A 16,028-nucleotide genomic window follows, 5' to 3' on the forward strand; every position below is an offset into this window, starting at 1 on the left:
TCCCCTTATCCTATGTAAATGTTTTATTCAATTTGAAATGTGAAGCTATAATGGGATTATTTCCTTCCTCCAAGAATTACAATATTTAAGTGTTCACCAAATCAAACTTCTTTCTTACATGGCATTAACAGAAATAAAGCAGTTCTTCTGTCATGTGTTAGAAGAAAGGCAACTGTGAGACTAATGTGTTACCTGACCAGGCTTTGCATTCTCACAGACAACTATATCATATTCTCTGGCAAGCTCTGGAGGGTTGTCATTGACATCCAGGATTCTAATGCCAACTGGAACGTGGCTCAGCAGGCCAGGATTGTCTGTAACACACAAGAATGTATTCAACCATTTGACAGTTTTAATACACCCCTTAAAAACATAGCTTAAACAATTTTGTTTTAAATGATGGCTTGCTGGAAACTCAGTACTACAGTAGAACTTCTGGTAAAGATAACTTTGAAAGAATGCTGTTTTCTGAGTCTCATTAACTTACTGAGGAATGAAAAATGTATATGGAAGCACAGCATGAATGTTAAATTGGGATTTTGTCATATTGAGGAAATTATAAGTTACTCAGGAACTGAAGTGGGAGAAAGTTGTCAGAATGTACTGCATGCTGTCACACTGTATAATCCATTGGTTTCACAATTAATCTGCGAGTGTCACTGTGGTTTTGAATACAATCTAAAATTAAATATTTTTTGTTTTCTTCAATCCCAGAAAGATATCAGGTCATGAAAAGAAAATATCAGAGGGAAGCCTAAATGAGCATATACATATGAACCACTTTGACATGCAGGCCTACAAATTTTGTGCAAAGTATTGTATACGATTACCAATAATACACAAATTAGAAATCAGGGTTAGAGCCTGCATCATTGAAATTGATGGGAGTTTGCAATTAGGTTTAACTATGTAGGACCAATCCTAAAGGTAATAAAATAATGAATACAAATATCAGAAAAAGATATAGTTAATCATACTAGTTTAGATGTGACCAAGTAAGAAAGCACAAGAAATTCAGACTGGTATCAATGAACAGAAGTTGTATATGATGAACCAGGCTGTCTGGATCCATACATATATTCTTACATTCCCATCTCCAAGCCCAGCTTGTCAGATATCATTATAAGAGATTTACATGAAAAACCTTTATTAATTAGCACTCCTCATTATAAGATTTTTTTCTCTTTACCTTAATTGTACACATCATATATTTTTCAAGAGGGGTCAGCTTTAGTACATCTTTGCTGACGGCTCCTCAGGATTCTCTTCTGTTGACATATCCTGAAGCAGTCTAAGGGTGGAGACAGTAAGTTCCTCTTGTTTGGCCAAATACAGTTAAATGCTCATTGGCTAATCTGCTTTCACCTTTGGTGCAGCTGGGACTGTCCAGTAGCATTCAGCCCACTGGAATTATAAGAATGAACTCAGGTAGGAGCTCAGCTTGAGATAAGCTGTGATTCAGCAGTGTCTGATCCTAACTCTTGCACCCAGAGGCAGTACTAGGGCTAGAAATGCCTGGACAGAAAAACAAGAGGCAAAAATCAACACGGGGATGGAAAAACTGGCCAAAGTGAGGGCAAGGAAAGGCTGTGAGGGGGAATGTTCCAGAAGAAGCAGTCATAATGGAATTCTTGACACAGAATTAATCTATTTAAGGAAGGCCCCATCAATTTTGGGGGAAGGAAAAGGAAGATTTTAGCTGAGAGGGTAGCAGAGAGATCTGACAGTTTCCTCCCGTCAGCAGACACTATAGCTATGTAAAAGAAAAAGAAATAAATATAGGACAGTAGGGAAGTAGGTAGGAAGGAAGAGAGAATGAGATCACAACATGGGCCAGAATGTACTACAGAGAAACACATGATACTCCTGGCCAACAGGTTGCACAACCCATGGACTCTTGGATTAGTTTTGGAGCAGAAACTGGAGATGCAGTCATCCACTTTAGTATAATTTGTTCATTTACAAGTGCACACAGGTTTTGCTTGCCTGCTCAGTAGTGCTAACAAACAGTAATGCAGGCAACTCCTCTCTTTCAGAACCCAAATGTCAGAAATTTCTGCCTCACTCTAGACGCAGGTACTTTGTGCTTCTGTTGGCACATCTACAAGAGACAGTAACTGTGCAGTAGCCTAATACTGAGCAGTAGTGCATCACATCATTGACAGTGCTAATATGCTACTGCAGAGTATTCTCACTAAAAAAGGCATGTGCCAGTGCTACTATGCAGTAACATTGATTATACAAGTATTAAACTTAATGTGCAATAACTACAGTGAATTAAGAAACATGTAGATGTTCCCTGTCAGTACCCAGGAAGGACCTTGCTCCAGTTTAACTGCTTAATACAATCTACATCCCCAGCATTTTTCTTTTGGAGATCCTTTGCTCACAGAGATCATACAATATGGGAAGGTAAGGCATGACATGTACCCTTCTTTGGTTCAGTTGTTCTGCAACACAAAGGAAGTTTTTAAAAAAATCAGTAATTCAGATTATGGAAAACACTTTAATGCCCATGATACTCTTAACATAACTTTGGGCATAGTTAGGTATTAGTTTGACTACACCACACTAGTTGATTAAACTAGGTTGATTCTTGTGCCAGAACATCAGCTGACAGATAGCAGATGCCAGAGTGAAGCCACCAGAGCAGCTCATGTTGGATTCATGCAGCTTTTCTATGGCAGCTATGTCAGTAAGGCATGAAATAAATTCTGAGTGGACACAGCTGTTGAAAGGGCTGTGGAAGCTGGCAGGAGACATGGGTGTGCCAGGGCAGGGACCACAAGCAGCCAGGACTCAGAGTGTAAGACTCTCAGTCCTGGCCGCATGTGGTTGTGATAGAGGGCATGCTTGGGGCCAGGTCTCATGCCAACCTGTCCACCTGTCTCTATAGGGCAGTCCACCCAGTCTTTCCTGCCACGACTTTGCTGTTCTCAAAACAAGTGGTAAAATGTGGGAGACTGACCATCACATGCCCCGATGCCAGGGGGCATGATCTGCAGTTTCAAACCTCCCCTACACTGCAGTCCATGCCTTGTAGATGGCAACCATGGTGTCATTTTGCTTCCAGCCTAGAGCTGGGCCAAGTTTAGCCCTCATTGTCAGGCCTCTTTCACACACACATTCACTCCTCTCACTAGGGCCTCTCGCATTCCACCCCATCTCACAGGGTCTCTTTCTCACATCGACAACTTGTTCTGTCTTGCTGCCTCCTGCAGGCCATAGGCTTTATCCAGATCATGCCTTGGGTGGCAGACGTAGAGTCCCTTGGGCCTCTCCGATGACCCTCACTTGGGTAGGGCCAGGCAAGTTCCTGGGCCAAGCATACACACTGGCCCCCAGCCCCACGTACTGGGCTCTGTCAGGATATTACCGTGCACAGACATGAGCCTTTGTGGTTCGTTGACATTCACTGGCCTTCCTCTTTCCCAACGCCAGTGCCAGTCAACTCAGTTGGGTTGGTCTTCCTCACTATTATCTCATCTGCCGCAACTTTGATGACTTAATTAATGGGGGAGGGGTGATGACTCCCTGACACAGGGCTGACTGTCACTTGCCTGGTGTCAGACCAGCTATATACAACAAAACCAAACAAACTTCTTAGCAAATGAAATAAAACTACAGGCCACTTGCTGTCTGTCCGTTGGTGCTTCTCCTGGCTGCAGAGAACTCCGATGCAGCCTCTCACTCCCCGTGCCCTTAATCCACGAGCGCTTAATCGCTGGAACCACATTTTCCCTTTTTTTCCTTCAGTAATTGATACAAGGTGAGCTTAATTGACCGAGGGCAGTGACCAGTTAATGCAGAAGCACTTTTCCCCTTTAGGCGTGTGAGCTCCTCCAAGCTCTAAAGACCCTGCAGGTCTCTTGCCCTGCTCCAGGGGACCTCAGTTCTGGGCAGCAGACCGGCATTCATTCTATCTGCATGCCCTGTCTCTCCCTTCTACCATCCCTCTTCATCCTGTCTCCCAGGACCAGAAATAACCCTGGACTGCTTAATAAGCCCGATCTGCTTCACCCAGCAAGGTAATAAAACAATACTGGGGGGAATCGGGAGCTCTTATTGGAGTGTGGCCATGCCACCATGGCCGGGCAAACTCCCCTGACCAGGGGACTGCTCCAGGTATGTAATCTTGACCTTTCCACAGGCTCTCAGTCCTCTGTTCTCTCTTTCTGGGGCTCCACACTTCTCTCAACCTGATCTCCAAGGGGTTGGCCCATGTACTGCCCTTCAGGCCATCCCACAGCCCTACTCAGCACACCCCATCAGGGCTGCCCTTCAGACTTACCCTCAGCCCTACTCAACCCACTTGCTCTCCAGAGGGTCGGCCCATGTTCTGCCTTTCATGCTGACTCACAGCCCTACTCAACCCTCTTCCAGGCCCTCACTACCACTCCTTCTCTGGGGTTATACATCTACCCCCTCTTTCAGGGCTCCAGGGTTTCCTCTCCTGTGGAGACTCCCTCTCCTCTAGAGGCCCCTTGTAACTATGGTGTTGTGGAGGCTAGGGGTTAAGGTGCTGTGACCCACCTTTCACCAGGGTGGTAACTGGCATGGCATCTCCTGGGGGCTCCCACACCATCAGGAGTGCCCCACCAGGCCACCCATCCCCAGTAGGGTGCAGTTTTAGGTCATGTCCAGGACCAAGGGCTTCCTAGCCATCCCCATCAGCTCTTGCCCATACCTCCTGGATACAGTCTTTCAACATAGCAATGTTTCTGCCTCACTGTCAGCAGCAAACTGCTGTATTTATATAGGCAGTCAGTGTTTTAAAATGGCTGCTGCAATGAAGCACCTGCTGGCTGCTTGACTCAGCCCTTAAAGTGGCAGGCACTGCAAGTGCATTGCCACAGTGGTCCCTGATGCTAGAAGCCCCCTCAGCAAATGGGGCTCCTAGCCATGGTAGCCTGCTTCTTGCCATAGATCAAGCTCCTCTTACAACAGCAATAAGGCACTACTGGATCTGATGCGCAATCCCACAGTCATGCTTCCTGTCATGTATATGTGGCAGAACATCAGTAGCATTCAGCCCACTGGACACTGCTCGGATGGCATTTTGTTACTATTAAAATTATTATTAGTAATAGGATTGCAACAGAGATGAAACGTTGAGCTCATTTAGGCTGAGCTATGGCAATGCTCTTTGGCACAAAGCGGCACTACAAGATTTATTGGATTTCTGGCCGATGACATATCTATTTCAGACTCTGCAAGTGATTCTTCATCTACTGCAAGATAACAGCTCATTCAGCATTTGGTGAATCACTGCTATTCTACTGCATTATAATGAGCACTGCCTCTTCTATGGTGCCTTTCATTAGTAACTACAAATATCAGGAACATTATATTTACCATAGCCAAGACATTACTGAAAATTACCCAAAGCTTTGACCACCCTCCCAGGGTCAGCAAGTGGTCAGGTAGAACCATATCTGGCTACCTTCATGGGACAATATAAAAAAAAAAACTCTTCTTTTTCACGCTTAACCCCAAAGACAAAGATGAGATTGTTTTCCTGAGTGTTTATGAAGCTAATAACCAAATCAATAACAGAAAGGAAAATCAACATAAACTTTGGAATTAGAAGTTCAGGATACAAAACAAATCTCCTTCTAGCAGACTATTATGTACAAGTTTTGTGCCAATGGTGAAAACAGATGCTACATTGTTGGAAAGCCTTAAATCTCAGCTCTTCCATGGGACAGAGAAACTGGTTTCCAACCTTAGGTGTTAAGATCATATCAGACATAGCCCCCCGTGGAATGGGGTGGGCCACCCAGGCCATGGCCCTACCAACTTTTAGGACGCTAATTTATATAACCCACAAATGCACAATTGTCATTCCGGTTGAAACTGTATAGCTATTTTTTAACTGCATGACTAGCTAAATTAACATGCTAAAAGTTGGTCAGGCCATGGTCTGGGTGGCCCACCCCACTTTGCAGCCTATGATATCAGTCCTTCACTTTTTCAATATTCTATGTATGAAATGTCATCTCTTTTGAATTTTAGTCTGGACAATATGGATGTTAATATCTAAAACCTATTTTTATCAGACCCACCTTTAAGGATAAAGAAGGAAATATTTTGCAGCTGGTTCTATTTCTTTGAAAAATAATTTAGACTGCTTAGAATATTAAAAGCCTCTGTGAAAATGGATTAGTAGGCAGAGTGCAGGGGGGTCTAAGAAGATAAATGAATGCAGTTTTTCATAATGTAACAGTATATTTCATGGCTCTACAGATTATTATAGAATTTGTTTGGTAGGAATGGCTACATATGTGGTATAAACATAAACATGCCCATACTATGCTAGCATCTGTTGGATGAACTGGCATTAATTTAGCTCACTGTGGCTGAAGTAAACATTCCCTTTGAAGGAAAATGCATAACGAGTAATGGTGAAAAATGAAAGAGGAACTAAACAGTACTACTAATAACAAACTTGATTATATCAAATAGGTAATCATCCAGCATTCTCTGCCAGCTAGAGAGAGCTATGAAATTAATACACTATAATTATTACGTGTATGATGAATTTTATAAAATTTTTCTGTTCTAGTTCAGTTTTATACATTTTTTATGGCCTGTATGGTGCAACTATGGCATGTGAAGCACTTAGTAGACCACATGTGGAGCACCTGTGCCATCAGGATCTGGGATTTTGGATGGAACAGTAAAAATGGATCAGAAAAGAATCAACATTGCCCTCTTTAAAGTCTTCAACAGGAAATGTTTCCCAGTGCTGAAATACTACCACTCTCAAGACATTAGGCCTAACCTTTGCCTTTTGTTTCCATCCCCTCTAATAGCCCAGATATTCTTCAGAGGAAACTAATTCCTTGGTAGGCACAAATGGCTGTCCCCTGCAAGGGTTGCCCTGATCACCTCACACCAGCCCTGCCTGCTGCAACTCCGAAAGACCCATTCCTGATACCAGGTGTGGCGGGACACGACCTAGGGGTGCCGTGAACTCCCCTAGTGCTCCCTACCTACCGTTCCAAATTGGGTCCAAATGCACCCTCACTATCTCGCCTGCCATGTCTTTGATGGTAATATGTTAAAGGGAGGCTGCCTTTCTAACCCTCCTTGGCATGGTGCCTTGATGTATCTTGGCTCTGTCTAGTTGCCTGGTGCACTCCAACCTCTGGGGCTGCACGTGAGTCCCACAGTCACCCGTGCCCTCACGGGTCCCCGGACTCATCTCTGTTGCCCGCCTGTGCTCTTGTAGCCCGCACTCGGGCCTGTCTCCCCGTGGCTCTCGTAGCCCGCACTGGGGCCTTGCCTCACGATCCCCGCCTGTACTGGGGCCTTGCCTTGCGATCCCCTGCCCGCACTGGGGCCTTGCCTCGCGATCCCCTGCCCGCACTGGGGCCTTGCCTCAAATCAAGGCTCAGGTGGCCATAGCCGTGCCTGGCCCCAGACCCCCTTCTCAGGTCCTACTCCCCACTGGGGCTTCCCACAATCGAGGCTCAGGTGGCCATAGCCGTGCCCGGACTCCAGACCCCCTTTCCAGGTTTTGCGCCCCACTGGGGCTTCTCGCCTGTGCCCACACTGGGCTCCTCCTGATACTGCCCACACTGGGGCTGGGGTCAGGACACCCCAAAATGCAGCGCCCTCTCAGGAACCCCCACACTACTGGGGAGCTCCCATGAGGCCTTCTCCAACCCCTAGAGCCTCACCCGGTCCTCCGGTCTTATACCACAACAAAACACAAAACTCACACTCCTGTATTTCAACATAAATTCCAAGCCAAACTGGCTAACCTCCCTTCATATCCCTGCTAGGGTTTCCTTCACCCAGTATCTTCATGCAGACACTGCTCAGGCCATCAGGCTTCTCTGCTATGCCTACTCACAGCAGAGCTCCCTCTTCCTCAGCTGCTAGAGGGGAACTGGCTCTGGTCTTAGCCTGGCTATTTACATAGGCCAGGCCCTGCCCCCTTCTGGTCATCTGACCAGACAGGTTGTCTCGGCAACCCACACCTGTGCTGCCCTGGTGACTGGCAGCTGAGCCCATATTACTGTTATCAGTAGCAGGCACCTTAGTGCCCTGCTACACCAGGTCAACTGAAATTGTGGATGGGGAAAGGGGAGAACAGCTGGATCGTTCCTAGGCCAGCTTTGCAGTCACTGGCTGCACCTCAAGACATTATTTCCTCCCAAACTTTCATTAATTCCCAGATTTTGATTAAGGCCATTGACGGTGTTGCTTAATTGTAATCCAATTTATGGGCCTAAAACTGATTCATCCACATCTTTGATTTTAGTAGTTTTAAAAATATCTTACCTGTGTTCGAAGGTAACTATATTAATAACAGATCTTGTTTTAAAGTTGCTAAGAAAATAATGATCTTTCCTTTTCTTTGTTATTTCCTCCAGGATGTACATTTATGATTTCATGATCTTTTCTCCACATTAGAAATGTGCCAGTGAGTTCATTCATCATTAGATTTTTACATATACATGAATGTATATGTGATTTGCTCATTGTTAGAGCAAGCTTAACCAATATGCCCTTTGGTAGTGTTATAGATATACTCTATTCTCTATACTGGATATTTATCATAAACTTATTTCCCTCTTTTATGTCTCTGTTCCAACTTGTAAAATCACTAATAACAAGAACTTTATTTTATTTTCCCCCAAACGACTATACAATTAGAAAACCATTGATATAATTCTTTCCTCTGTAAGGACTGTACTGACATTAGCCAGCATCATTTCTATGCTCCTAAAATAAATAAAATTAGCCCAACTTAAGTTCAATGTTAGATGTTATCTTTCCAAAGCTACATGGTCTGTTTATAGTATTCATTGAAAAATCACTGACATCAAACCCATATAAGATTTTCCCCTTTGAATTCTGTGGCTTTTGTTGTATCATGAGTTTCTCCTTATTTCTTTATGTTTCTGTTTCCACTATACTTCACTTTAAAAAAATATATTTTGTATACTGTAATTAAAAAGCCTACACCAATCTCTTAACAACTGTTGCCTGCTGTTTCACACATTATGGTTGTTCTTCTCCTCTTTGTTTTGATTAGGATTCATTGCCTCTTCCTGAAAGGGTCTCAGAAAAGTTGCTACCTTCTTGTATTTTTATAGCAAATATATTTCCCTGGGATAGTTCAGTATTATAGTGCAGAACAATGCACATTTTATTAATTTATCACAGAGCTGCTGCTTTACATCTATACTTTCCTTTGAAGCCTGCATGAGAAATGTAAGAAAACAAACAAACAAAACCAAGTACCTTTGTTTTCCAGTATCTCATTTTGTCTTCTAGCCTACAGAACTGTTATTTTATCTGTAAAATTATGTAGTTGCATAATGATACCTCTAAGACTTTTATTTCTTATCTCACTGTAGGATCAAAGCTGTGTGTGTGCAGTACACTTTCACTGGGTCATTATTTACTCCCTCTTCCAAGCATTTCACCAGCCAGAGATTAAGGAAGTGTGTGTGGATCTGGCATTGCCTCATCAGGTATCCATCCTACTCTTAAATTATCTTGTTTGCTTCATCCTCTGCTCTGCAGGATAAGATCCTCCTCAGGAACCATCAAGAATAAGTTGTTGTATACATAACATTCAGGTTTGTTCCATCATAATAATAAGATGTTCTAGCTTTGACTATCATCCACTTTGAAAACAGTTAAACATTTCATTTGAAAGATGAAAAGAAATGTAGGACCATAGGAACTCTGACTAACCCAATATCCTTTCAATCCCCAATACCTAATAGTTGGCTTATACATTGAAGTGCCAGTACCTATATGTATTCCAAAATCCATGTTTACTAATACAACTCTGGATATTCTTATTCCCGATATGCTTGAGTCCTGATAAACTCTTGGTTTATGATATATTGCTAAAATGTTCACAGGCTGACTGCGCACTGTGTCTTCCATGGCACATCTCAGAAACATTTGGTGCCATTGTTAGTATTACTGCCAAAACAGGCTTCCTGACAAAGCCCTCCCTGATATTTTGCTAGGCTGGGACCTTTGATGCAGCATGTCATTCTCATTCTATTTTTCAGAGCAAGACATCCTCAGGCGCCTTCATATCGTTAGCACTTATTTTTCCCCATAGGTCTTACCCCCTATTACTGGACCAAAAAGCTCCAGGGACATTTTAAGCTTTCCCATTTGTAGTGGATATTGCTCTGAAGAGTTCAAACTATAAGTTACTACTGGCTAGTAGAACTGGCTTCAGAGCTGAAGAAATACCTATTAGTGCTTTAGTTCCACTTCGGACTCTCCCACCTTCCTTTTAATGTTGCCAAGATTTTGGTTTGTCATTTTCAGCATTATCTCAATTTGGGGAGGCTTTTCTTCAGAATGTATCTGTATAAGCTGGAAGTTTACATGTTTTTCCTCCTGTTTGTATCACCATGGATATATAGAAGCTTAAATGCACCTTGATACTTCACTGCCCAGCTTCTAATATCCTTAGATCCTTCAAAAAGTTGCATTTGCCCTTACTTCTTAGTAACTCAGTGGGCACATCTATACAAGATGCTTAATGCACAGAAGACTAATTCTACTGTGAATGATCATGGCTGGCAAAAACCCTGCTAGTGCACCATAGATTTAGTCTAATTTGCATTAACAATTGCTTAAATAATGATCATCTGTGCTAATGTGCAGTAGCACTAATTATGGCACATTAAATTAGTAACTGCCATTACAGGTACTAAATTTAATGTGCCATAATTATGGAACATTAATGAACATGTAGATGCACCAAGTGTGTTTGCCATAGTCTGATTTCATTACCTTGCTAACTGTTTCATTCATGAGAAAGTACTCAAATCAACACTCACCCTCAAATCAGTCCCTAGGGCACCTTAATCCAGAAGGCATCTTAATTTCCTGTCCCCCTCCTGCCTCAGAGAGACAACCATTCACAGAGGCCAGGCTCCTCACACTACAGATTTTAATCTACTGTAGCACTCAGCTTACCTACCCAGTAGTCATTTATTTCCCTTAAGAATCTGCTGTCAAAGACCTTGTCAAAAACCTTTAGAAAATCCAAGCAATCCAAATATGGTGGCTTTCCTTAACCTGCTATTTCATTAACTTTTTCAAAGAAATCTAACAGGCCAGTAAGATGCAATGTGCTCTCACTGAAACCATTCAGTTTAAAACTACCAGTTCATATTTATACAAGTATTGTTTTTTCTTTCACTTTACTATACATTTTTAGGCCACATCTCTTCCAGTAGAAATTACCAGCATACAGGCATTCTTTCAGTTTCTCCAGAAGAAAACACAGACTATGTGACAGATCTTCCAGGTTGACACACTCTCTGTGAGAGAGTTTCTCTTGCTAGAACGAATGCCTGTACATTCAGGCATTCAGTAATCTAAATCTCCTTCACATCAAACACAAGGCCATAAGATAAGTAGCTGCATAAAGGGCAACTGGCCAAAGCAAAACCCAAGAAAGACAAAGAAATAATGACAAGAACAGGTGAATATTTCTAATAGATAGCTGAATCCATTATATTGTATTGATAGAGAACCATGCTCGCTGGTTGTTAATGTGGTACACACTTTTGAGGTATTTGCGGTTTGTTCAATGTTCCTGGCTAAGCAAATGGACATCAGCAACTTCTTAGTATATAAGCTTGACTTGGAGACAATGACCTATCTGGTCAGACTGGGCACCTATATATGACTGCTTCAAAGCTATGACAATGCAATATTTGGGAACCTCTCTGAGTAAAAAAGGGTGATGAAATCTCGTGGTTTAAAAACTCCTTGATAAGTACCAGGTTCATTTGCCAGGTTGTCATTGGATCTGAAATGGGTTCCAGAAGAAAAGCACCAGAAACATAATCAAAGTTTAACTTGTCTCCTTTTTTCAATTTAAAAAAAAAATTGTTTTTAACTTATTGCAGATTTCTAAATCTCTCCAAATCTTACCCCATTTTAAGAATGAAAAGAAATGGGGAAAGAAATCAGAAAGAGATAGGAAGGCTCATTTCGTCATATAACAAAGAGCACTTTGGATGGAGAATTCCAAGCAGACCATCTTTAAAAAATGGTATTTCATCACCATAACTCATCCCATTTTCTTTTAGTTAGAAATACCATCTTTCTTACTGCACTATGCAGAGTGACGCTCAGTTGACTACATGAAATAAATAATGCATAGAAAAGCTACATTTAAGTTTAATGCTATTGAGATTTATTTCTACAAAATAGTTACATTTGGATGGTTGCCCAAAAAACCTGGAAAGCTGCTACTCCTTTCCACTTTCAGTTTCATATGTATGCCCCAATGTGGCTTTTAGATCTTAATTAAAGCCCACTCTGACTGCACACCTGTTTATGATTAGGCCTACATTATATTTTAGCTCATGCTGCACTGAAATAAGACATTATGCACAGACACTGTAAAGCATGTTGAGATTCTCTGTGGCTCTGGTTTTTATGAATAACCAGAAACCTCAAGATTTTACTATTTACTATAGAAATTTACTTAGTCCAAATATTAACACATTCCCAAAAGCAGGTACAATAATAAAAGTCAATTTGCTGCTCTCATGAAATGTATATATAAGGTACTCATTCTCTAGCATATGGTGGTAACACTGTCTATAAATGAAACTGAAAAACAGCTTCCATTTTAGCCAGTAGCTGATGAGAATAGATGGAAACCTCATGAATACTTGTGGCTATTTTCATGGATCTACATTGCATTGCATCATTTGATGATGTCGGAATACAGCAATGGGAAAAAACAAACAAACAAAAGTAATGATAGAAATAACATGTTTGCATCTTTTGTTTTTAAAGAAGGCTATGGACAAAATAGTGTTTATGGTTCTGATTTAGTGTGAGGAGCCTTGAAACCTTGAGAATCTATGCTTGAGAACCCAAGTTCTCAGGGCTGCCAGATTACCTCCTGCAAAACAGAGATCTCCCAAAAGCTCTGTCACCTTCAGCTCAAACAAAGCTGTCAGTTTCCCTGGTTGACAAGTTCTAGGCTCCACAGCATAAAGCCTTTAGGGAGGACTATTAGTGCTCCGATATAAATATGAAACAAAATTACTTTTTGATCTTTTTTTCATTTAAATTCAGAATTCCCAGTTCCCCAAGATATTTCAACAGGTCAGAGTTTAATTCTGGACACTTCCACAAAGAGCAGGAATTCTATATTCTAAAGTAGTTATTTGCCTTTCATAGAAAAAGTTTGTGGAAGCAGTACAAGTAGAATTCAAACTGTATCACTAAACTGCAGTGTCCCTCAGACAATTTGCTTCTTTCTTAGTTATCAGTAAAAACAGAGGAACTGGCTAGCTCCATTTTTCAAAAGGAGTATAGGCACTTAGGATCCTGGGTATTCTTGAAAGACAAATAAGTTAATACAACTGTAAAGACATCTAATTTCCTAGAAGAAAAAAGAAGTGGAAAAAATTAGTCTGTAGAGTTTTCAAGTTGTGTTGGTTTATAAAAAATGTGCAACTATATCATGCAAAACCAATTATCTGGGACTATCTGATTAGACATTTTTGGCACACTGGCATCCTTGTCTGAGGCCAGGACACTTCATCAGTCTTTGATAGGGAAGCTTTTTGAGTATACCTCCTTATCATTCAGTATGTAGTAACCTATATTTTAAAAGGTCAAGCTTTAGAATCTCATACATTGATGAGCCAGATTTAAGTTAATATTGACCCTATTAATGCGCAAATCATTAGTTTTCACTAATATTTTAACAGCAGCAACAGGGAAAGGTTGAAATTGAGAGCTTACACTATGTTACTAAACAACAACCAACAGCGACAGATATTATTAAGAAATGTAAACCATACAGAAGGATCAAGATGAGTTGCTGCTCACAGATTTACCACAGATTTGAATACAAATAAGTTATTGATTTTTTTCTGGAATTAGAAAAAATATATTCACAAATCCTCCTTAACCTCAGAATCTGTGAAAAAGGTCTGTCTTTGAAAAGAACCTGTAGTTTCTCAGGATAATATTCTTTAAAAACAATCATTGCTCCTTCATTCATAAGATAAGAATTCTTTTATTTTACATTACATATTAAACATGTTATTTACCTATCTCAGAAGCAGCAACTGTAATGTTATACCAAGGTGTTTCCTCTCTGTCAAAGATCTTGGCAGTCTTAATGGTTCCAGTGTTAGCATCAATGGTGAAATATCTATCTTCTTCTGAATTGTGATCAATGAAATATCTATGAAGAAAGAAAAATAAATACATAAAATAAATACCTAAATCTACTCATTTGGCACAAACATTTAAATTACCAGAAACCTACAATGAGTACAACGTAAGAGTTACTTTGAAATCTTTAGAGAATCATCACAGTTTTTAAAAAGAGTACTGTTATATTATCAAGGTATTCAAAACAAAAATAAATCTATTGCTTCCTTCATATGAAACATTAACTTTTGATATAAAACAAGCCTTCCACTAATATTTACATTTATTTTCCAGGAGTTGGTATTTGATAAAGCAAAACAAACTCTTTGTTGGCTGATCTCCTCTGAAGAGCTTTAAACTAGGTTCAATGGGGGACGGGGAACCAGTGTGATGGCCAAAACCAAAGAAATTAATAAGCAATAAATATGTGCTTTTTGGAGGCATTTGGAACTTCTGTTTACTATGCAGCTTGTATTTTTTGTAATCCACAAACGTAACTGTTTGTGGAACTAACTAGGCCTTAAAGAAAATGCTCTAGCTGACCTAATAGTTTTTTTTGCTTAAAATTTAGCCTTGATGATAATAAAAACTGGATTCAACTGCCCAGCTTATCTAGTACATTTCAAAAAGAACAGCTCAAAAAAGCATAGTCAAAAAGTTTAAAAGGGACTGAATTTAGGCGGGATAATGTTAATTTTAAACCTGAAGATATTGTGTTGTAATTTGCTTATTGGATAAACCCCAGCTTGGGCAGTAACTTATTATAATAATTTCTAACACCTTTTAACCCCATAGGATAATAGCTATAAAACAATATTATGAATGGCTATATAACTAAAAAATTAGCATAATTAGAGTATAAAAAACGCACACATCATAGTAATCCTTGGGAAGAATGGAATAGAAGGGTCATTGCTGTCCCAAACCCCATAGATATCTCTTACTCCCTCTGAGAGTGAAACCAAATCCTAACTGAGGGGCTTCCACAGGTATCCTTTGAGCAGCCCAGTCCAGAGACGTCTAACTTCACTGATTCATCTTCTAACTGAGGGACTACCGATAAGTTACTAACCAAGTGGAAACTCTTGGTTAATTTCTTTATCTATTTTATTATCACTGTCAATTTTAGTCTGTATTGTTATATTGTCTGCTTATTAACTTAACCTTTTTATTAACTATTATATATGCATCTTTTGTTGTCATAAGTAAAATTCTTTTTTTTTATAAATAAAACTTGTCATTTCTTTCCTTTCCAACATCACCTTCTCGATCCCGAACCAAATAGCCCAGTGGCTAATAAAGTTGCAGTGCTCAGTCAGTCTGCAACTAAATTAATATACTCACAGTGCCCAGCTGGCCAGTGACAAACCAGTGGTTGATGAGAATCCAGGGTCAGAAAGCCACAATCAAGGCACCAGACCTAACCAGGTAAGCACTAAAGGGAAGACACACCATCAAAGCTGAGGGACACCAAGTGCACCCACTGGGGGGCTAAAATATAGTTACACAAATGCCAGGAGTATGGGGAACAAGCAAGAGGAACTTACACTCCTGCCTACTAGCACACAGTATGACCTAGTCGGCTTAACTGAAACATGGTGGGATTCTACGCATGACTGGGCAGTAGGCATTGAGGGGTACAGGTTGTATAGACGAGACAGAGTAGGAAGAAAAGGCAGGGGTGTAGCTCTCTATGTTAAGGAGCAGTACATATCTTTTGTCATCGAGGCAGGAGTGGAGGAGGGGAATACAGAGGCATTGTGCGTCAGAATTCAGTGGCAGAGCAGGGGAAAAGGACTTGGTAGTGGCGGTCTACTACAGATCTCCTCACTAGGATG

General features: G+C 40.9%; 1 protein-coding gene across 2 annotated transcripts in view; it reads right to left on the minus strand.

Moving 5' to 3' along the window:
- Positions 1–16,028, minus strand: part of CDH18 (cadherin 18) — a 1,127,064-nt gene that overhangs the window by 36,983 nt on the left and 1,074,053 nt on the right. For both annotated transcript variants that reach the window (XM_090049911.1, XM_090049912.1), the window contains 2 exons: positions 14,085–14,221; positions 193–314 (listed from right to left, as the gene is read on the minus strand). In XM_090049911.1, coding sequence (XP_089906037.1) covers positions 193–314; positions 14,085–14,221 — 259 coding nt within the window. The remainder of the gene's footprint in view (positions 1–192; positions 315–14,084; positions 14,222–16,028) is intronic.

This window comes from Crocodylus siamensis, chromosome 5 (assembly GCF_052110815.1).
Source record: "Crocodylus siamensis isolate JL-2025a chromosome 5, ASM5211081v1, whole genome shotgun sequence".
Taxonomy (NCBI): domain Eukaryota; kingdom Metazoa; phylum Chordata; order Crocodylia; family Crocodylidae; genus Crocodylus; species Crocodylus siamensis.